The sequence below is a fragment of the Limanda limanda genome, chromosome 19, assembly GCF_963576545.1.
Source record: "Limanda limanda chromosome 19, fLimLim1.1, whole genome shotgun sequence".
Classification (NCBI taxonomy): domain Eukaryota; kingdom Metazoa; phylum Chordata; class Actinopteri; order Pleuronectiformes; family Pleuronectidae; genus Limanda; species Limanda limanda.
In genome coordinates this window covers 1796280-1819534 of record NC_083654.1, presented here as the reverse complement: position 1 = coordinate 1819534, position 23255 = coordinate 1796280, and the positions used below count along the sequence as shown (strand labels likewise).

Below are 23255 nucleotides of genomic sequence, written 5' to 3'. Positions count from 1 at the left end.
TCATATGACTTAATTCTGTTTGAGCCAGTTACACACTGCTGTTGCTAACCTAAAACACTTTTAGCAATTCCAGTTCTCAGTGATTAGAGTCCTGTAAGTGAAGTACACAGAGAAAGTGCAAATAGACAATAAATTCACCAAACTCTACACAACTCCAATGCTGCAGACTCATGAAAATAGAATTTATTTCTCTCCATATACCCAAATCAGTCAACATGTCAACATGGAGAATCACAACAAAACCTGTCCCAGTTTTCATGCTACTACAGGAGTGTGCATAACACTGTAAGCTCAGCAAATATCAGACTAGCAGAAAATTCTGTTTCCAGTACAGGTTTCAATGAGGACTACCTGAGCCTGGGGTCTGAGATCGTAAACCCTCCACCGCCATGCCGAGAAAAACATTTGATTGGGTTTAGAAACGGAGAGTATGGTGGAAGGTATAGAACTGTAAACTGTGGATGGTGTTTAAACAAGTTCTGGACCAGAGCAGAGCAGTGGAATGACACATTGTCCCAGATGACAGTGTATTGCATCTGGTGCCTGTGGTTTACTGCTGTGACGATGTTGTGCAATCGGTCCAAAAATGTGAGAATGTGAGGTGTGTTGTAAGGGCCCATATTGGAGGAGGAGCCCATTCTGTGCGATGGCAGCGCAAATGGTGATGTTACCCCCTTGTTGCCCTGGGACATTGATTTTAGCCCCGTGGCCAATGATATTTCTGCTTCTCCTACTTGCTTTTGTCAGGTTGAACCATGCCTAATCTATGGATATGAATTCATGCAGGATTTCCTCAGCATCCATCTGTAAAACTCTCCGAAATACAGTGAAAGACAAGTTTGTGTAGTTCAGCATAGGTCTGGTATACAGTACATTTACATTATAAAGGTTACGTGTGCAGAATGCAACATCACAGTGCTAAAGTGAACAATACATCCCTCCACATACTCATGCCGCAGCCTTCTCCTCCTCTGTGGATTCCCACTCTCTTCTTCTTTTTTGAGCACGAGTTCCATTTTGGTTGAAGTCAGGTGAACTCAGCTGCTGCTTTTGTATAGTGCTTAAACCGGATTGGTGTGTCTACAATTAAGCAGTCATGTGTTTGCACACCTGATGGCTGTGTTGAACCAATCGGCTCATAAGGGGGGGTCATTTGACAGTCAGTGCTTAGAAATTGCAAGGACGTGACATCTTCATATACTTCTGTGTCTAATGTATACAAGTGTGTTTAGTGATTTGCAAATCAATGTGTGTATTGTTTTGCAAAAAGTGTGAAGCTGATATTGTGCTTATAGTGGTGCAGATCTGGGCTCATGTTATGCTCCTTGAGTGTAAGGTTTTGATAATTGTGTAATACTTTTGATTTTAGTGTTTAAGCAATCGAAAAAAACTCTAAAAGCTATATGTCCTAAAAATATAGACAGATAAAGTGTATACCACATTTTTTTTAATTTGAGCAAACAACCCTGGTAAATTTATAAGGGACGGGTCACGTATCTAAATACTACAGCACATTGGTTGTATATAGTAATGAATCGACACTAGATAGATTAAATGCTTTTAAAATGGATATACAAGAAGACCTCGACAAGATGGATTGGAATGATGCTTGTGTGAAAGCACAAAAACAGGCAACAAATACAAGGTTTAAATGACTTCAATACAAATGGTTGATAAGAATGTACATAACTCCTGTCAAGCTCCATCATGTCTGCTAATATTCCAGATGTTTGTACAAAATGTTTAGATGAGAAAGGTACTTTATTACATTATATATGTGAATGTCCAAAGATCAAAAACTTCTGGAAAGATGTTTTAAAACTTGTGTCAGAAATGTTCAATATCAAAGTCCCTTTAAATGTCAAACTCGGTGTTCTTGGTATTTATCTGAAGGACTTTATATAAACATCGAAACAGACCAAACTTCTTGACTTTGGACTTCTTCAAGCTAGGAGAGCTATTGCACTTTGTTGGAAGAGTGTGGATGCACCATCATTGGGAATCTTTATACAGGAGCTTTCGGACTGTATCAGTCTGGAAAGACTAACTTGCATTGCTAAGGGCAAGCAGAAACACTTTATTCAGCAATGGGAACCATACATGAATATCATGATAGAAGTCTAGGCTTAACCTGGAAGTAAATTGTAAGCAAATTAGGGAAATACTGCATTTCATCTTATTTGTATTCTATCTGGTATCGATGCAGGGTGAATGTGTGTGTGTGGGTTTTGATATGTATGTCTATGTATTGTACGTACTTCTGGTCTCAAATTGTATGTTTTTATTGTGATGTTATAAGAAAATGACAATAAACATTGTGGGGGGAAAAACAGTAACTAATTTAATTGTTACAGTAAGGATGAGCAAATTTGTTACTGGACAGCAGAAAGTCTAACCATCTTACGCCGCAAACTAAAAACACATCTCTTCCGACGATACCTTGAATAAAAGTTTATAGCACTTTGTAGTTTGGCTTTCTTAAAGAAATAATACTGTCTTGATTATTGTTGTTCTGGGTTTGTACCCTCATGGTTGAATGCACTTATTGTAAGTCGCTTTGTATAAAACCGTCAGCTAAATAAAATGTAATGTAAAGCTACAAAGGATGAAAAGTTTGCTCTGTTGTAGTATTAGGTTGGAATGAAAACCTGCATCCTCTGCAGCTTTCGTGGAACATGTCTTATCACGTTCAGTTTGCACTAAGGGCAAGCTTTTTTCATTTCATCCACGTCTTGTCTTTGTCAACCAGCTACGTACCACAAGCTTTTAAGGAAGCAGTAATAAAACCTCTGCTTAAAAAGCCCACTCTTGATCCAGAGGATTAAGCTAATTATAAGCCCATACAAACCTGCCCTTCATTTCTAAAATCCTTGAAAAAGCTGTTGCTCACCAGCTGTGTTATTACTTAGTTAGTAATGGTTTGTTGGAAGACTTTCAGTCAGGATTTAAAATCCATAACAGCAAGGAAACAGCACTATTAAAAGTTACTAATGACCTTTTCATGGCATCAGATATTGGTCTCTATACTCGTCCTGTTGGATGTTATTGCGGCAGTTGACGCCATAGATCATACAATTCTGGAACAACATGTAGGGATTAAAGCACAGGCAATTGGGTGGTAAATCATATTCATCAGTTAGATTTCAATTTGTTAATGTTATCACTGACTCCTCCATGCACGCACAAGTTAGTCACTGAGTTCCACCTTATATATGCTGACTTCATCAGAAAGCACCACGTATACTTCCATTGCTACACAGACGACACCCAGCTGTACATATCTATGAAGCCTGATGAATCTAATCACTTAGTTCAACTTCAGGAAAGTCTCAAGAACATTAAGGCCTGGATGACCCAAAACTTCTTAGTTCTAAATTCAGACAAAACTGAGGTCATCGTTATTGGCCTAAACATCAGAAAAACACTGTCTGACCAGATAGTCACCTTGGATGTATTAGTTTGGCCCCTAGATCCACTGTGGAGTTATGTTTGACCAGAACATCTCATTTGACCCACATATGAAACAAGTCTCTCAGACAGCTTTCTTCCACCTGCGCAATATTCCGACTCTGAAGTATGCTGAGAAACCTGTCCACGCATTTGTTGCCTCTAGACTAGATTACTGTAATCAGAATGTCACAGTAGGTCTGTAAAAATCCTCCAAGATTGTTTTCATTATAACTAGTCAGAGCTGAAACCTGGTGCACAAGTGTTCCTTGTCTCTCTCTCCTCCCTCTATCTCTCTCTCTTCTCTTCTGTGCCTTGAGATAGTGTATATTATGAATTGGCGCTATACAAATAAAATTGAATTGAATCAGCTTGTTTTGTTGGTTGTTATGATGTTTATAACCCTCTTTAATAACAGATTCCAGAGTGAGCAGTAGCTGGTTAACTGCAATCTACCTCTAAAAAAAATAACTGGAATAGTTAAAACAGATTTTTCAGGGAAGGTCTCTATACTGACAATTTAAATAAAAAGACTTGACTTTGTGAACGATTGCTGTGCTATGTGTTTATTGCAAAAAAATCAGAGTAACGGGATTGTAGGTTCACTTTATCTGAATTGTTCTGAATTAAACCAGCTTTTACAATTTTCTCTGTAATAAATGTTATTTTTGCAATTATACTGCTTTTTCATAAATCATTGCGGGTCACTGTGGGGCCATAATTGTGGTGAACCACATTTTGGTATGTGGACAAATAGTCATAGTGAGAACCAAATTCAATTTCAGACAGATGTTGGATTCTTCAGAGGGGGAAAGATCATGTTCAAAAATAGATTCCCTTTTCAGGGGTGATCCCACTTCCTGCTGATACAGATCAGCTGCAACAGCACCAACAGGGTCCTCTGGAAGTTTTGCATGACACTCTTCCTTAGCCAGTTCATGATAGGAAAGTGAGATTTAAGGGGTTACATTAAGGTGATGACAGTTATTTTTTAAAGTTGCCAAAATTTGTGTTTTAAAAGCACAGACTTTCAGCTTTAATTTGAGGGTACTTGCATGCTTTTATCAGTCACCTAATTAACAAGTCATGATTGTAATGTAGCCATTATAATGAAATCAATACAACCAGGGATCCGGTGTGCATTCCATGGTTGTGTGACATTTTTTGCCCATCTGGCATACCAGATTTGACACACAATGCTTTGATGTGTTGTCCTCCATGTTCAGTTCTTTCTAGTCCACCAGCTGTACCAAAGCTGTCTTCAAGGGGTTATTGACTCATGCATTCACCTCGGACCACACATGGTTCTGTGTAAGTTTAAAAAATAGTAAGTCTCTTTGCCGCAGTCAACTCCGACCATGTTCCCATAGACCATAGGTTGTAACAAGCCAGCACACAGGATGTTATTTATATACTGTTTGTTTATTAACTGAAAAATGTACTCTTAATACCACAAAAGTGGAAATTGCTTTGTTATTTGTTAAGTTGAAAGTGTCTTGGTTCGCAATCAGTGCAGAGGAGAAAACACCTGCCATGCAGGTATGGTTGGAATTGCCCACAGCCAGCAGCTCACGATGGGTGACAGGGCCCGACTGAAGTAGGGAGCCCCAACCCCCACATTCCTGGCATCAGTGTCCACGATGAAGGGCTTTTGGGCATTGGGGGTGGGCCAGACTGGGGCTTCAGTTAGGGTTGCCTTGATCGGGGAAGTGTTCACGCAAGTTGGACAGGGCTCCTTTTAAGTTGTTGGCATGTATCAGCAGGTCGTCAAGGTACACAACCCAACAGCTCCAATGCACATCCATGAGCCTCTCCATCAACCTCTCAAACGTCTCTGGTGCATTCCAGAGCCCGAAGGTATGACCAGGTTCTGCCACAGCCCCTGTCCGGCCGTCAGGAGTCAACTCCACCTGCCGGTAGCCACTTCGCAGATCAAGGGAGCTGAACCAGCTGGATCCAGCAGTAGTCAAGGGCATCATCAATATGAGGAAGTGGATGAGAGTCCTTCTTTGTGACAGTATTCCTTCGCCGATAATCCACACAGAAACCATCTGTCATCCTTCTTCCTCACCAAGACTGCATGAGCTGCCCATGTGCTATTGGAAGGTCAAATCACCACAGCCACAGAAATCTCACTGATCAGCTGCCTGTTGTATAGCAAGGGCCAGCTAATGGGCAGATGGGCTTGGCGGAGCCCGTCTCTATACTGTGCTGGACCAGCCCAGTATAGAGACGGGCTTTACCATCATCTGCCTCTAACACTGACATGTAAACTAAATATTTAGGAGGCCTTCATTAAAATGTTGCAAACATTCCCTTAGCTAATGCTACTTCCAGTGGCCCAATCTGGCAAATTGCCACATCCAGACTCAGTTAAATCGGATTTTGCTGTTACATTTTCATCAGTTCAGCGCACCTGCAGATCACCTACTGCCCCTCACTTAACCCAGCAAACCAATTGTTTGTTTCTGTGGGCTGCTCTGGCAGCCTGCAGAACAGGAGTTGAGAGCCCTGCTGCAGAATTCCCTTTTTATCACCTTTCATGGCTTCCACAAATATATTGGGTTTTGAAGGCCTATTATGATGAAAATGATCAATGGTCAATCATCAATGAATGAATGAATCAATCAAATTTTATTTGTATAGCCCATATTCACAAATCACAATTTGTCTCATAGGGCTTTAATATTGTAAGACATCCTCTGTCCTTAACCCTCAACAAGAGTAAGGAAAAACTAATAAAAAAAACTACTTTTAACAGTGTAAAAATACTTAGAAACCTCAGAGAGAGCCACATGTGAGGGATCCCTCTCCCAGGACGTACAGAAGTGCAATAGATGTATTATGAAATAGGATAGGCCTCTGTTCAGAGCTTCTCTTTTTTTTGAAGTAAGTTTTTTTACACAGATTACGGTAAGGTGGTGCTTCATACGTGTTTCAGAGAATTAAGCTTTTAGAAAAGTAAATGTGAATTGTTTATATTTACTTTGTCATTGTGTGTGATACACGCTATTTATTTTTTTGATGATTTAAATGTTTTGAGCTTACATTGTATACTCTTTTGGTTAGAGTTATGTGATGCACTCAACATTAATAGCAGTGTTAATGTTGCACATTCTTAAAAAAGTGCAGAAACTGACTGCACATTGTTACTTTATTTTAACAGATTATACCAAAATAAAACTTTGTAAGCTCAGCAGGGGGAGGTTGTTGAGGGGCCTGTGCTCAGCTGGATACTTTCGGAGAGGGAGTGTCGTGACAGCACGATTGAGGTGGGCCTGGTGATCCGGTGGGCAGTTGACACCCTCAGATACTACCTGCAGGGATGCCCATTCACCCTATGTTCTGACCATGCTCCCTTTCAGTCCCGTTAGTATCTGGCTTTATATAGTCACAGGCCGGGGGCCCAGATGGCCTTGGCTGACTTCCTCCTGGATGCAAAATAGCCAAGAAGTTGAATCTACACCTTTGGGTCCCATTGTTGACAACTGAGTTGAACTTAGATTGGATCACTTTGTGGCCAGTGTGAAGAGGAAGAATGATTGAAAACACTGAACACAGCACAGTTATATTTGGGCATTTATTCAATACACTGTACAAAAGATTTCAACTGAATATATGATTTAAAAAACATGGAGGGTGGAGAGAGCAACAAAAACATGCTATTCTTACTGTCCCACAAGAGACTTTAAGGTCATTGTTTTCACTGAAAACATTTAAAATAGATGAACTACAAAGCATTTTACCATCATCTGCCTCTAACACTGACATGTAAACCCCTTCTAAGTTCAGATGGGAGTACAGAAGACGCAGCCAGCAGCTTTCCCAACCAGGGAGAAGCTGCTTTTATGACAGGTCACAGCATGATTGACCATGACTGTCGCACTACACAACACATCAAGCTGCTGAGCAAGAGTGCACATTATATACAAGCTGCTGTAAGAAAAGGAAAAAATGCAAGACCCTCCCTATCAGCTCAGCAGAGTTCATTTCCTACATTTTCTCAAGACTGAGTGAAGTAAAGCAGGTGAAATTGCATGTAGCTCTTTTTCAGTCCTTGTTTCAATAAATCATAGCTGTTACTAAATTATGTTGGCCTTTATCCTCATAAAGTGCTTAATTTTTTTTGTCAAACATTTGAGAATCATGAAAATGGAACACAACAGAACTGGGACAAACAAAAAGTAATATGAAAGCAACATCACACGTAGGTGCACAGTACAACAGCAACAATGAACAGGTAATTCAAGCATGGATATTCAGTCGTGTGGAAAGTTTTCTGCTGAGTAGGAGTTCCCCTTGGTCAACCATGTTCATGGTGTGGAAAGTAACAGCACACAGGCAGCTAGCTGCAGCAACTCAGACATAGTGGTCAAGTGTGGAGGCTTGTTTTAGTCTCAGTTAAAAGTTATCACATTAAAAAACAGCCCCATTAGTGATTAAACAGCCTCAGTCCCTCTTGTTCATGTTGTTCTTGTTCTTAGATGAGGCAGAGCTCACTGCTTCAGGTCAGTCAGGAGCAGAATGACTTCCGATCCTACAGACTGTGGGACACTGCATCCTTCTCTTTCTATGCTTGTGTAGTAAACTGCGGCGCCCACATCCGGCAGGGGTTTAATCAAAGGATGGTTCTTCTTAAGGTTCACAGTTGACAGAGTTTATCCCATGGCAGCAGTGTCACCTAGTGTCCATGCTGTGAATGCTGGTTGTTAGCAGGGTGGTTTGGAGGCAGCGGTGGTCCGTTTACGCCAGGGTGGTAGAAAGCACAGTTGCTCTCATACCTGCAGCTTCCTTTCATCATGAAGTGACGACACACAGGCCTCTTGGACATGTCTGATATGAGAAGATATAGTAGCATTAACACCACATAACATAGAAATGAAGATCTTTATATTCTGTAAATAGTGGACAAATACTAATTTGTTCTTAACTGTAGAGAGGGGTCTTTATTTTGAAAGACAATTAAGTAGTAGTGAACTCTGTAATTAATTGAATAAAAATGAAAATCATATTAACTATTTTTATTGTTTAAGACATTTTACTCCAAATCTCAGTGTCAACTTTACACTTGTTATGGAGCTTTCTACTGAACTGCAATCATCAGTGACACAAAGCTCTACTACAAGTAATATAACAGATAATGGATCTGTGTTAAAAAGAGAAATTGTGATAAGAGTGAAGACTATGACACGACTGTCGTTGTACTTTGATATTTCGAAAATTGTGGGTAACTCCCAAACTTAATGTTTAATGTACCGTTCATGTTGTTGTGTCCTCCTCTGGGCCCTCCTCGTCCTCGTCCCCTGAAGCCTGGGTCTCCTCCTCTCCCCCGTCCTCCTCGGTGGAAGTGACCCCCTCTGTGGGGCCCTCCTCTCATGGACTCGTCTCCCCAGTAATTGCCATTGTCTCCTCGGCCCTGGCCTGGTGGTGGCCCCATCATGCGAGGGCCTACACTGGCATTAAAAGGTGGTCCGTGGTTGTGAGGGGGTGGGGGGTGGTTGAAGCGGGGAACACCGGGTGGGTTGTTGGGTGGGTAGCCACCATTCATGGGCATCTGCATGTGCATGTTCATGTTGTTCATATTGTTCATGCCTGGACCGTGGCCCAGTAAACCCTGGTTGACTAGAAATAGAGGAAAAACTGGCTTAAAATGAGTAACACAAGAAAGAGAACATGTGGACTTCAGCAGGACACATGTAGTTTCTACAATAAATTTAATTTTGAGTTTACCTGGTGGAGGTCCGCCCTGGTTCTGGTTCTGCAGGGAGCCAAGTAATTGTTTAATCTTGTCTGAGAAGTCAGGTTGCTTGATCAAGTCTTCAGTAGACTGGTTACCAGAAGCACCCTAATGAAAGACAGATGGTATAAGCTACACATTATAACTACAAACAACATCCAACTGCTGAGATATAAAACATATATAAAACATATCTTAAAGAAGTAAACAAGGGATAGTATGGCCCCAGCAAAAAACTAAATAGATAAAAATGTGTCACTAGTATATTCAATGTATTGATATGTAAACTAACATAAAAGTTATTTGTAGCCATTTGTTGACAAACATTCTGTGTTACCCTCAAAGCCCTCGTGATTTTCCTATTTGGCCCACTTACTATTGAAATTGAAAAGCCCAGATCAAGGTGTTTGGCTTACTGTAGCTACATGACCAGTGAACAACCTTGTTAGGGGTCAAACATTGTACTTTATAATAGACACAGTCAGCACAGCACAGTCTGATGATACTTTTTGATCGTTACGGAGTAATGGAGCTGTCTGATAAATGTATTATATTAAACCAATTTCTTAATGTATCCAGGATGTAATTACAGTATAAGTTTCATAAGTTAAATGGTGTATAAAAGAAGAAACTGTTATTAGTAGATGCTCTATGTCTTTGTTAATCTGTTAATGTATAATCTATTAGTTCCACCAGTTTTTATGTATTGGTATCAACCCCAACATAAGCATATTTTCTGATTTATTTACCATGATGGATGTGAGCAGCTCCTGTACATTGACAGAGGGAGCAACGGGGTTGTTGACTGTGTTTGTAGTTTGCGGGCTGCGAGAGGTGTTGCTTAGGTTGACCATGAGGTTGGCCAGGACAGGCGGCAACTTGGAGCTCTCATTCTGAGCCACAGCAGAGCCCTGCTGTGAAGTGGAGTCCATGGGCTCAACAAAACTGTCGTCCAGCATGGAAGAGTCCTGCGGGAAGAAAGGACTGATAGCTTAGCCGGCAAGGAAAGGTATTACAAACACATAAACAATATAAGAGAATATAGGAATATATAAGAGAGAGACAGACAGTGAGTGCGTGTTCACCTCGTCCAGTGGAATGAGACGGGGTGGCATCGGTTCATATGGCTCTGGGTCTGGTTCATGTGGACTGTCAGGCACACTAGTGATATGTAAGAATAGAATATCATTAACATTCAGTACAGGTCTCTCAGTTAGGGTGAAATTCTAGGAAGCTTACACACTTCCGAATATACACCAGTTTTTCCCCCAAGAATTATACCTCTCTTTGCTGAGGAAGATCTCCTGCAGAATGCCCATCTCGCGATCTCTCTGGGTAAGTTTCTCTGTGCTGTTAGCCCCAGGGATGACCAGGCTACCAACTAGTGTCAAGGGCCTCGGGGGTGTCCAGGGAACCCTCTCTTCCATAGTGTCATGGGAGCTCCGACGCGCCATCTCAAACGTCTGCCTGTCCATCATTAGCTCACGTTTGGCAGCCTCACCAAAGTCTTTGATCTTATTGACGTTGACTGTAAGTTAATTTAAATACAATTAATAATTCATATTTTTTACACACCATCTGGTGTCAGGTAACACCCAACCTAGAAACACATGCCATACCTCTCTCCGTTTCATCCAGATCAAAGTAGAAGTAATGTTTAAGCTGCTCCTCGTCAGCCCAGTGAACTGTCTTCTTCTTCTTTCCCTTTTTGGTCATGCTTTCTTCTTCTCCTCGTGGTTCTGACAGAGCATTGGGCTTCTCACCTACAAATAACAAAAGAATGTAATATGTTAAGAGAATGGACATTTTTTAAGAGACAGAGATACTCAATTTCAAACAAGAGAAGCACATACATAAAGAAATGTACTGTCACATTATCAAGAAGTAGATCTTACTGTTGTCAGAGGCCTCAAGATCCTCAGAGGGAATAGGGGTCCCAGGCTGCTCCGGCTCCTGATTGTCCTCAGTGGGAGTGGTGGAGGCAGTGGTTTCTGGCGATGATGGTTTTGCAGTAGATGAAGAATACGTAGAAGTTTTGCTTTCAAATGGACTTGCCTGAGAATAAAAATAGATAAAATAATACAAGTAAGCATATGATAATTAGAAAGACAAATATACTGAACACTAATGCTTGCTTATTCTCAAAAAAATATTGGATAAGGAGCTAAGGCCAATGCTCTGATTCAGCCAATTTCTTGATTATTTACAACAGTTATTGACATCATTAGTATCAGCACATCATGTTTTATTGTTTAACCCCATTTGATTGATTATGAGGATATGGGAGAAACTCATGATGATTAAAATCCAAATGAGGACCTTTTGGATTGACAATAAAACATACTGATACTAGGTAAAAATAAATCAGTCATTACCTTGTTGGATGTAGGGGAGACAGCCTTTGTATTTGTTGTAGTACAGTTACTTTGTTTTTTCTTCTTTATCTTAATCCCTGGCACTGGGGCAGAGTTCAGAGCATCTAAAAACCCAGTTCCCTCCATCGCTGAAGTAAGGATAAAAAAGTGAGTACTACAGCACCCACAGCACTTCCATTTCTTTGAAATATGATGTATGTTTAGACTCACGCTGTGCTGGAATAATTTTGACTTTTATTTCTTTGGCAGAGTTGGTTGGGGTATTAAGAGGTTTGTATTTCTTCTCCTGAGGTGGAGCATCTGATGGGCCAGAGCTGTAGAGGGAAAATGAGGATAACATTTAATGGGATTATCATCAGCCACCTGATGGCAGCAATGAGCAAACTGCATGACTATACCACATGGAAGCTATAGTTTCTGTTCAAAGGGTGAGAACATGTGAAGTTAGCCCAATTAGTACACAAACGATTGCAATGTGATCATATGTCGGGGTGGCAGGAGGTCAAAGTCTGAGGATATATGTACTGATGGGAAGGTACAGTACCTAGGCCTCTTTAGAACTGGTGGCTTAATGTTGTACTTGTCACCCAGCTGCGGGGCAGTGGGTGCCTTCTTAGCAGGGGCTGGGTTGGTCATGTCCATCTCCAATCCTACCCAACACAAAACATAGTTATTATGTCATACAGAACTTGACATACGGATTCAAAAACATCACTCCATCAACAGTCTGTCCATCACTTAAGGTTTACCTATGGAGCGAATCTTTGTGTGGCTGGGTGCATAGGCTTTAGGTTTCTCCTTCTTCTTATCTTCATCTCCACTCTTTTCTTTCAAATCACGGACGGGCATCTTACTCTCCTCTTTCTTCTTTTTCTTATCTAGCAGATTAATATATATTGTTTTACAAACTGCTGCAAGGAAAGCCACAGTAAAACAGAATTGTTTAAAGTAAAAAAATGAGCTTCTACCGGCAGGTGAGTTGCCACTGCTTGAGACACTTTGGGAACGTATTGTTGCCATCCAGCCATCTACGAGCACCGATGCCAACTTCCTGAGGTCTAATAAACAAATAAGAGAGAATAATATTAGTGGGATATACAGTGCGGCCTGCCCATTGAGTTTGAATTTTTTATGTAAAGCCAACCGACCATCAGTGTCTGCGCTCTTGGTCAGCTGCTTCACCAGCTTGGCTGTGTTGTTCTAGAATAATATGAAAGCAGATACAATTGCTAAAGTTGCCTGTATAATGTTGCATAAGTGTGTTTTGGTGGATAAACTGCGTACCTGTTTGAGGTGGTCCACTTTAAGAGGCAGCTTCTGCAGTATGAGAAGAATGAGCTGCAACAGAGGGCTATTGTTGGTAGTTTTGGAGTAGGTGAGCCAGGAGTTGAGCAGCCTGTAGCCACCGACTCTGATAAAACTGGATAAAGGGGAAACAACCAATACATAATGAGGAAGGTCTGGAGTGAAGACTTCTGTCTGTGCTAAAGTAATATTCCGAAGCACAGAGGTTCAAGATTTAGCAGTCTTTGAAAAAAATACTAACACTTGTCAGAAAGATACATTAGAGTTTAGACCTACTAGAGCATTTCAAAGTACACAAGGGACTATGAATATTTATTAATACATATATTGAGACAAAATAATACAACAGTAGTACTATCATATTCATGAGAAAAACGCATGATTTCAGCAGATTGTTATTCCGATAAAGATAGGTTACATCATCCTGTTATTTCATTTACATTGTATGGGAGCTAAAAATAACTAATCATGAATAGATTGATGAATGGATAAAATATCTTCAAATAATGTTCACTGAATTGGTGAGGTGTGAAGTATTGAATGCAACTAAAAAGTATCACGTGAAACCCTGATTTGACAACTGTAACTTGTTAATCACAGGATATATGTATATATAAATGTCAAACGGACCCAGACCATCTTTATTAGTTTATTATTAAAATGTTTATATTACCATTTAAGATTTAAAACTCCACTTCTTTTAGAATTGCAAGCAAAAGAACACAGGGTTCTTTTAGAAACAACCCATTAGAAGATCTTAAGTTAATACAAATTGGGATATTTTTTTGTGCAAGTTTAACTGGCAAAATACTGTAAACAAACTTGAATTCAAACCTACCGGTTAAGAACATCGTGAGATTTCGTCTGCAGCAGAATGTTCAGGTACATACATCTGCTGACCATCTTGGTAGAAGCTTTCATGAGGCTGTATTGAAAGATATGAGCCATGAGTGAACTGTTAAATAAAAGGTTTAACAATTAGGGCACACAAATGCCATGTTTAGTTTCCTCACCTAAACACCTTTGGGACTCCCTCCAGGCTGCGTAGTTCACCATCCTTCCCCAGCAGAGCCTCCACACCCTTCAAAATCTCTCTGGGGTCCATTGGTCCATCTGCCATATCTGAAACATAACCTCAAGAGTTAATACACATGCCAAGGAGACAGAAGAATTTGCTGGTGTGTACATCAGTATTTTGTCTTTGTTAATAGAAATCAAACTGCTGTTTCTTGCTGGCTATTTTCTCGCAAAGTAAAAATTATACAAAAATACACCCAGGGTCTAATGCCAAAAAATCTATGAAGGCTTAAAAGCAGGTTCACATCAAACACACAAATAAAGTGCATAAAGCCAAAAAACAAGGATAATCAGAGTCAGGATCACCTAACCACCAAGCACCATCCATATTTAATCACATTATTTGTATCAAACTCCTCTGACACAATTCACACACATAAATCAGGAAATCACCACCAAGATGTGGAAATGGTCTCATCAGATTTACATTGGGTTTGAGCATCAGAGTTGTTCATCAAACTGCCAACACACCTAAGTTACAAATGAATGAAAATGCCATTCTGACTTCTTATCAGCAAGGCATTGTCAGTGACATTAGTGTAACTAATAAGTGACCACTAGTCTTGCTGAGTGGCCATCAAGACTTGAAACGCGCTATATAAATACATACCATTTACATGTTAAAACATATTACTAAAACTTCAGACAACACTGTTTTTCTTCAGGCCACACTTTACTTTTTGCTCTGGTAGAAAAACATCCTCAGTGCATTGTGGCCTCAAAATTCTCATTTTTGTGGACCTTTTCTTCAGGCCAACTTGACACCGGTTGAACAGGAATATGCGGTGGGAGGTGGGTGTTAACTTGCAGGAGAAGATAAGCGGGGGAAAATCTGTTATGTTTGCCTTGGGTGAAGTACAGTTCTTTCCACTTCAGGCTATATTTAAGAGACACCAGCAATGCAGAAAATGAAACTGCACATTTACAAATGATGCACACTATGTTACACTTTTAATTTTCCTGTAATTTTTGCCATTTTCCTAATCTTTCTTTCTAACCATTTTCCAACTCGTAGTCCATATTTCAGATAACTATTAGGTCAAAGTTTTATAGGAAAAAGAAAGCCAAAAAAGAAATGTATGCAAGTTACTTATCATTACTTATCAACTTTTTAATAGCACACATCAGGTTATACATTCCAGCAAATTAAAACAGGATTGGCAACAGTATGAAATGCTTACAACTGAGGTTAGTTAGTCAAATACTTATCAATGTCCTTTCAAGTGCATAATCGGACTGAAGGCATCTCTAAACTGAGGTCATGGTAGTAATGGCATAGCTATCATATCAGACAGCCACAGGTTACACATCAGGTCACTTAATGCCACCTAGAGGCTAGTTCAGTGCCACACTGACTCTACATGAGAGCATTAGTAGTTATTTCGACTTTTTGCAGCATCACAACAATGGTGTGATCTGCGACATAGTTATCTGACTGTAAAACAAACCTGTGACTTATTGACACTGGATTTTTCATGATTTTATAAAATGGTTTAAGGTCATAGTATCTTTGACATGTCTATCATGATCCAAAAGAACTACGTATTCTGGGCTCTAATAATGCCTTTACATTTATAGATTTTTGAAATATCATGACAAAAGGTTTTATGAATAACCTTCAAATTGTTCATTGTATACTTTCTTGGCTAAACCCTGTAAACATGCACTCTTTCCCATGTTTCTGCATTCACATTAATGAAACCATTGTTGTATCAGTTCATCAGAATCTGCAATTCTGGTGGAAATAAATCTACTGGAAATGTTATAATATGAGGAATCAGTCAAGTCTTACCCGGGTAACTGCAGTAGTAGAAGTTTTATATATTCTCAGACCTCTCACAACACTGCAAATAACCAACACCCTCCTGTAAATGTCAATTGTCACACATGACCCTGGTTTAGTGGGGAAGAAGATTACTTGTGCAGTCAAACGAGTCTAGTTACATATTACTAGTGAATCATGGCAAAACAATTCGACAGAACTCGATAACCACGCCTCACTTAAAACAAATGACCTACCTACCTACATAAATATATATGTGTGTTAGTGTGTGTTTGTGTTTTAGGAGAGAAATAAATGTGTGTAACCAGGAACACACAGATCCAATCGAGTTACAGTTTAACCCTCCTTCAATTTAATAAGTGCAAAGCAAGCAGCCTACAAAAGGTCTGACATTTGTCATAGCCGAGTTCAGGCCTGCTGCTGTGGCTTAACTCTCCGACAAAGGGGGAGGGAGATGGGTTCTGCCTGCTAATCAGGGCCCTCCCCGTTAACCACTTCGACGACGGCACAGCGACCATTCAAAACAACAATGGCCATCTGAGCAACGGCCGTGTTGGTTGATAAAAAACAAGGCGACCCAGCACCACTTGCATGTTTAATCATATGCGTTAACCACACAGTGCGATGAACACCCGTCTGCACATGTTCAGCACATTGATAACGTACAAACCAGAAACCCAAATGTCTCTCCGAAAACAATGCTAATCCCCAGAGCTATCCGAGGAAGAGAAGCAAACCGCGACTAGTCCATCACATCTGCAAAATTCCGACTGTTTGTGCGTCGGAGGATCTAGTCATCCTGCAATCTTTATCCACAGATTGCCGTGCACATGATGCGGATTTCCGGAAAATCACTGTGCTAAAATTGTCCACACTTCAACTAGTTTCAGGTCCGCAATCCTCAAACTAATGCAATCTTTATGTGCAGATTGCGGTGAATGATAATTCCGTAGAGCAGCCCTTGCAAAAACTAGCAGGCGAACAGTCCGACTACATGCTCTGGAATTTTTTCTCTATGCCTACGGCAATCTTTATGATTAGATTGCTTATAGTTCTGCGATTATTTATTAAATTAGCCCATTTCGTCTCACACACAAAGAAACGGAGCTTTGTGCCTCCGTTCACTTTCACGTGTGAGCTCATACTACAATAAATATATTTTCGAATTGTTTGCCAAGAACCAAGTTAACTCACGGTCCCTGCTAGCAAGCTACCAATAGCAAGCATATTATTAACGATTGTCTTTTCTCATTTGATGAATTTCGAGTCAATTTAACGTCAAAATCAACTTACTATATATTTCATAGATCCAAGCGTCTCGGGAATATGATAACGTGCTTTTCTGGCATTTACACAACTTATTTCATTACTTTTATGTCGTCAACCTTCATGGTTTTAATATAAACTTAAAGACTTCGTATGGGTGGGGCTGTGGTAGGTAAAAGCTAGCCTTTCCTTCAGGAACACACTGGAGGCAAAAATAGTAATCAAATGTCCATTACTTGAAGAAAAAATGTGAATTTGAGTTGTTGAAAGTCCCCGATGGTTCAGTCTTCGGCAAACCGTATTCATACCTGGAATCACACAAAAAAACATACATGTAATTTCGATTCATATAAATTCCTAAGACTTTTGTCTGTATTAAAGTATTTTGTTGGTTTCTGAATACATTAATTATGTATTTCGCATTTAACATGGTGAAAACAAGCCTCGACGTATTTCCAACCGGACTTACCTCTGACAAAATCCAGGAATGAGCTCTAGGGGTGGGACTGTGCTTTTATACTATGCGACGAGTTTTACGTCACGCAAAGCGTTTTTTCTGTGTGGTAACAGACAAAATGGAGGAAAGCTAACCTTCGGTGCATATTCGAAGGGCAAAATGGCGTATTTCGTATTTTGAAAACTATCATTCCGAATGGAATCGCATTTAACACGCCAACTTGTGTTATTTACGACGAGATACTAATGTATACTAACCCATATAAGTGATATAAGTGTATTGTTCTCGTTTTTTACGTCTGAATTTAGATTTTTATTTAAAGTTCCTCAAAATGGCGCATGGTGTCTGCTATGGGGTGACCACATGCGCCAGTCCGAGATAATTTTGTATTGTAATAATCATGTACAATCTTGGTGGATTCAAATTAAAACGAGGTTCGTGTAGTTGTTATTTTAACTCTGGTATGTTTCAGTTTACACGCTATGTGAATATTGCTGTTGATTAAACTTTGATATGTAATGTGACGAAGGACTTAGATACAGCGTCGCCTGACCTATTACCTTCACCCTACAACCTCACGACAGCAAAATGGCGACCGCCATCCAACGTATCGCGAAGGATTTGTGGCGTCTGTCGCCTTCGATTTTTCATCCACTACGACAGATTCAGGTATGACATTAAATTGTGCTGTTTCCCACCGCCCGTATAGTTTACTTGTTACCCCTTAGCAAGAACTGCTTAATATATTGAAGCCACAAGAGAGCCGGGACGGTCCATGTGTTTTGTAGGCTGGAGCGGATTAACCAAAAGTGCCAGAATGGTTATAACTTTGTTTGTTTTAAAGTTTGATAAGTTATCAGTGCGACTACATGCTCGATAGAATACATGGGTATTATTGGAGTCTCATGAGTTAATAAGGCGCTGTTATTGTCCTACATTCTCAAACAGCATGTGGCAGTAAATATCAATCGTGACGGGGCCTGAAAAGCAGGCAAATTGTATCGGACCGCCACTCATCTATATATACATGGGCATTATACGTGCATGTGGCGGAGAAAGTTCTGAGACTGTCAGAGGGATGTTAAAGTGATTTATTTTACATTCTGTTTATCCTACAGAGGCTCTCGCGTAGACTGGCCCCCTCGCCATACTTACCTCATAGTCATTTTTTCTGCAAAGCGGCATCACCCCAGAATGAGGACTCTACCCAGGCTGCTGAGGCTCTATCCCGCTACAATGACAGACCCTGGGATTATCTGGAGAGTGAAGGTGCTTTAGTAAAATTAAGTCTGATCTTAAACCCTCACACGTTTTAACGGTCGGCTGTGGTCGTCCACTAACCAGAATGTCAATGGTTGATCCCCAAGATACTGAACCCCAACATTGCACCGTCTCATCTATGCACATAATGAATGTGTGTGAATGGCAAAAACGTTGCTGTAAATTGCTTTGAGTTATACAATACCATTTAAAGAACATTGAGTGATGGATAAGACAGGGAAAACACTATATATATATATATTTATGTTCTTACAATCTATCTATTTACCCTGACAGAGTACATTGAGAGGTATGGAGCCAGTCCAGTGTGGGAAGGCTACAGGAGGAACCACAAAGGAGGCATTCCCCCCCAGAAGACACGCAAGACCTGCATTGTAAAGTTTCTATTTGAATCCACCAGAGATATCTTACATTAGATGCAGATATATCGGTAATTTACAGAAACACTAACTCTTTTTCTACAGAGAGGAGACAAGATATGTGGCAACCCCTGTCCAATTTGTCGGGATCCAAACACTGTTATTCACCATCAGGTTAGTTAGCATCTCAGTCTCTCTGATTGTCTCACAGCACACTAAACATAAACTTTAGGGTTATAGTACACTCTTGTCCCCTATCATGCATTACTTTTCAGTCTCTTGTCACCAACATCAAGAGTCTGGATATTTTCGCACAATACAGTTCAGTTCAATTTTATTTGTATCGAGGCACTTTACATATAATGTTAAGACCTTTAATGTTTTTAGAGAAACCCAACAGTTCCCACAATAAGCAAGCAATTTGGTGACTGCACAGAGAAAAAAACTGCAGTACCAGACTAAATGTGGGTCTGCCTTAAGTGGTTGGGGTGCGCAGAGAAAAATGGGGAAGAGGTGGTTGGAAAAGAGGGGACAGAAGAATGAGACCAGGAATAGCATCAGGTTTCAGCTAGTTGTTATAATGAAAACAATGAGTTATAGATGTAACGATTTTATTATTGCGAGCGCCAACAATTTGTATAATAATAATTTTCTGAATCCTGAAGTTCTGGAGTCAGACATACCTGCAAAGAGAGATAGAGAGAAACCATGGGAGGGAAAAAACACAAAGTTAGTCACATGTAGAAAAATAAATAAATGTGCGGTAAGAGACAGAAAGAAGGGGAGAAGTACCCAGTGTATGATGGGAATTCCCCCAGCAGTCTAGACCTAAAGCACACTTACTAAGGGATGGTTCAGGACTCACCTGATCTTTTGTTACCGCAAAGACTCCTGCAGACTTTATACTAGGGGCCAGGTGGAGAATGTCCCTGTAACATTTGTGTTCACACATAAAACCACCTCTGGAGAAACTGCGAAGAGTCTCCGGAGGTCAGTGCATCTTAATTCGTATTAAACCGTAAACAAATTCTAAATTTGTTTTACTGCAAAAAGCCCCACAATTCTAGACATAATTCTAGATAATTCTTTGCAAAATGCTCAGGAGTAGTGACGATTTTTGTAAGTTAATCTCGGCAAGTCATCAAGACTAAGGATTTGACTTAAAACAGTCAGTCAGTTCACACCTGGTATTGGATTGACTCCTGTGATCACCTGTGATATAGGGTCTGTACTATAAACCAAGTTCAACATACACAGGATATGTTTACTGAGTTTTTTCGTTTTTTGTCTGATCGTCCGATTAAACTATTAAGAACATGTTATGCAGATAAAAATGTTAGCGTTTCAAATCAATAAACTGCGTTTAACTCTACAATAAAATAGAAATAAATAACATGAAAAAATAGAAAATCTAATTGTGGTGACTAGTTGTAATATCATGGCGGTGGCCCCAATTAACAAAACTGTGGAGGTCAGAGGATGTCAGCTGAGAAGGCCCATACTACTAATAACAGATGTAGCAGAGGCCATTCCTTCAAAAATGACGCATTCTACAATTTTAACACAACCTTGCATTAAAAACCAGATGGGTAGGAGTTTCTGGCTTGATAAAAGGAATATCCACAAAAACTGTTGTTTCATGGACTGATTAGTATTGAAAATTATCACATGAAGTCACCAAGTACAGACAGAAAAACCCCAAAATCCTGGAGAGAACACAGAACTTGAATTACCGCCCTGCAATTTCATGCCTCTGCCAACCAGTGCTTTTTTTCCAGACTCATAAGGTCACTGTGACCTTAGAGTCATTGTGTCAAATTTGAAAGAAATTCCCTTAAGGCAGACTTGAGATATGGATAAGAAGCCAAAAACATGTTTTATGAGACCACCCAAATCTAAATGATTAGAACATCTTTAAAGACAAGTGACTGTTTGTACCATATTTGAAGCTGTTCTTGAGAAATAACGATCACAAGAATGAAATCTACATGTACGTACATAAGCACGGAGAACCCAATGTCTCTGGCCCCTGGCTGCCGCTAGTGCAGAAGCATAAAAAGGACTAATGAATATTGGAAGCATTACCTTGGTCAGAGGATACCAAAATGAATTGTATGTTAAAATCACACTTCTCATTATTAAAATTCGAATAACGCTAAAAGTTTGTTTTATTGGTGCTTTGACTCAATCTAAACAAGTCCTGAACAACTTTTGTATGGTTTAGCTCAATAGTTGCCTTTCACTCCTGCAGTGCTCCTATGAGTGGCTTGATAAGAACACTAATCTTGAATAATGTAAATGATATGACTTCATGATTAATATTTGTAGATAATAACTTGCTGTCTTGTAATTAACTGACCAGATTAATTATGAATGTATGCTAACAAATTTACATTCTTTTGCAGAATGTGAAGTTATTGCAGCAGTTCATTAGTCCCCATTCTGGAATCGTGTATGATTCCACTCAAACCGGTAAGTCATCAGAGTGAGGACAAGAATTGATGCATGAAGCTTGTCCAGTTAACAACAACAATGCGGCTTGTGCTGATAGTTCTACTGTCTGCAGGTTTGTGTATGAAACAGCAGAAGAAGCTAAATGAGGCCATCAGCACAGCACAAGATCTTGGTAGGTAACGCGGTCAAATGACTTAACCCTAACCCTTTGAAATCAGAGTCCCTGACGATAAGCTCAGCCCCTTCCATGGACATCCTTTTCAACACCAATATATGTACATATTACTTCAAAAGATACAAAAAAGTGGCAAGTACTGGTAGTTAGTTTCGGTCAATATGACAGTTGTCATGCTATCTAATGGAAGCAGAAAAGTACAACTTTTATTTTGATAAATCTAGATTGTTTTTTGACTTACAGCCTCACTGCAGGCTATATAACTGTTTCAGTGTCAAAGTGTTAAAATCAGTCACTGATTATGAAGATTTGGCATCATGTAGCACTTGCAGATCCCTACTGGTATTTTATTCTTTTGTAAAAACCCCAAAAAATAAGACTTATGCCGGCCCATTTACCTTTAGTCTAGTATTTTCATAAATCATGGGCAAGTACATAACTGAACATCTGTTTGGATTATAGCCCAAAAGCATTTAGGATGTTTCTGATTACATTCATTCATAGGTAGTCCCGCTGCTTAATATCTAGGTGGTTAGAAGCTTCTTTAGGAAAAGCAATTTCTGTTGAATGTGTTATGTTTCTGGTGACAGTAATTAGTCAACTATCAACAACGTGTTCTGTCCTTTCTCAGGCTTACTACGCTTTCAGATTCCATATGTGAAATTTACAGGAGAAGACTTCTACAGTTCTCATGATGCTGTGGGGTCCACACCACCTCACCCGTCCTTAACCTCTGGAGACACCTGGTATAAATGGTATAGTGAAATAATACCTGACGGAAAAGAAGTGGCTAAAGTCAAGAAGGCATACAAGGCTTATTTAAAGTGATGGACACCACTTGAATTATCACTTAAGTTTCTTTTGATGTGCTATGTTGAAGTGTTATGGACCATGTGCATTGCCACCCTGTTTCATGTCCCACAGTATGAGCGTAAAAAATAAACCACATAATGAAAACTGTATTTGTTTTTATTGTTAACTTTAGTAGATCCCAAAGACATTTTGTCCTTATATTTTGGAAAATTAATGTTAGGTGAACACTCTAGCCTGTTGGAAGATGTTACAGTTCAGAAGGGAATATCTATAAGCACCCCAAACAAATACATTTTTACTGTTAGTGCTGTTTTTTAACAAGCCAGCTGATCCAGGTGGAGGGACAGCGGTGTGTCCTCTGTTCGATCATACGTTGACCTTGTTGACCATGGTCTCTCCCAGGGACTCCAACACCTCCCGCTTGTAATCATCAAAGTCTCCATCGATCTGGTTGATTGTACTGTCCTCAACCACCCACATTTGACAATGGGTCTCTGTGATGAGCCGGGCATCGTGACTCACAATGATCACAGCTGGACACAAAAGAACTTTGTGTTAGTTGATTAGTGAAGACCCACCATCACCATGTTTTTTGAAGATGTGGTGGACACAGATCATTTTAACGTAGTCTTAGTTCAAAAGTGTGTTTCTTTCCAGGAATCACCAATTGTCAGTCAGACATCTAAACTAGAGCCTGATCTATAGAACACACACCAATATAACCTG

At 39.9% G+C, this 23255-nt stretch overlaps 3 protein-coding genes across 4 annotated transcripts in view; 1 reads left to right on the top strand and 2 right to left on the bottom strand.

Moving 5' to 3' along the window:
* Positions 1–7013: 7013 nt before the first annotated feature.
* Positions 7014–17445, bottom strand: ppp1r10 (protein phosphatase 1, regulatory subunit 10). Of its 2 annotated transcripts, none has more exons than XM_061092758.1 (18): positions 17018–17445; positions 13878–13986; positions 13703–13789; positions 12844–12979; positions 12708–12759; positions 12528–12617; positions 12309–12437; positions 12104–12209; positions 11770–11873; positions 11560–11687; positions 11080–11239; positions 10804–10947; positions 10466–10712; positions 10270–10345; positions 9934–10152; positions 9178–9292; positions 8704–9069; positions 7014–8280 (listed from the first exon to the last, which is right to left on the bottom strand). In XM_061092758.1, the coding sequence occupies exons 2-18, from the start codon at positions 13982–13984 to the stop codon at positions 8129–8131; spliced, it is 2418 nt and encodes an 805-aa protein (XP_060948741.1). In that variant the 5' UTR covers positions 13985–13986; positions 17018–17445; the 3' UTR covers positions 7014–8128. The 2 variants fall into 2 exon arrangements, with proteins under 2 accessions (XP_060948741.1, XP_060948740.1); XM_061092757.1 differs by having other exon boundaries at positions 17227–17445.
* A 130-nt stretch (positions 17446–17575) lies between these two features.
* mrps18b (mitochondrial ribosomal protein S18B) lies at positions 17576–22673 on the top strand. Its single transcript, XM_061092475.1, has 8 exons — positions 17576–17881; positions 17977–18116; positions 18566–18716; positions 19005–19102; positions 19193–19261; positions 21493–21559; positions 21654–21713; positions 22348–22673. Exons 2-8 carry the CDS (start codon positions 18036–18038, stop codon positions 22542–22544), a joined length of 723 nt encoding a protein of 240 aa, XP_060948458.1. The 5' UTR covers positions 17576–17881; positions 17977–18035; the 3' UTR covers positions 22545–22673.
* The window catches only part of abcf1 (ATP-binding cassette, sub-family F (GCN20), member 1), a 37374-nt gene continuing 36786 nt past the window's right edge, over positions 22668–23255 (bottom strand). The window contains exon 26 of the mRNA XM_061092474.1: positions 22668–23062. Within this exon, the coding sequence (XP_060948457.1) occupies positions 22896–23062 (167 nt within the window). The 3' untranslated portion in view covers positions 22668–22895. The remainder of the gene's footprint in view (positions 23063–23255) is intronic.

Coding starts and splice junctions, on each gene's coding strand:
- ppp1r10 (XM_061092757.1), bottom strand. CDS start 17,320: ATGTTTTTTTGTGTGATTCCAGGTATGAATACGGTTTGCCGAAGACTG. Junction 10,153..10,269: donor GTCTCATTCCACTGGACGAG/GTGAACACGCAC, acceptor TTCTTCCCGCAG/GACTCTTCCATGCTGGACGA. Junction 9,293..9,933: donor AGCTGCTCACATCCATCATG/GTAAATAAATCA, acceptor GTCTTTCATTAG/GGTGCTTCTGGTAACCAGTC.
- mrps18b (XM_061092475.1), top strand. CDS start 18,036: ATGGCGACCGCCATCCAACGTATCGCGAAGGATTTGTGGCGTCTGTCG. Junction 21,560..21,653: donor GTATGATTCCACTCAAACCG/GTAAGTCATCAG, acceptor TACTGTCTGCAG/GTTTGTGTATGAAACAGCAG. Junction 21,714..22,347: donor CAGCACAGCACAAGATCTTG/GTAGGTAACGCG, acceptor GTCCTTTCTCAG/GCTTACTACGCTTTCAGATT.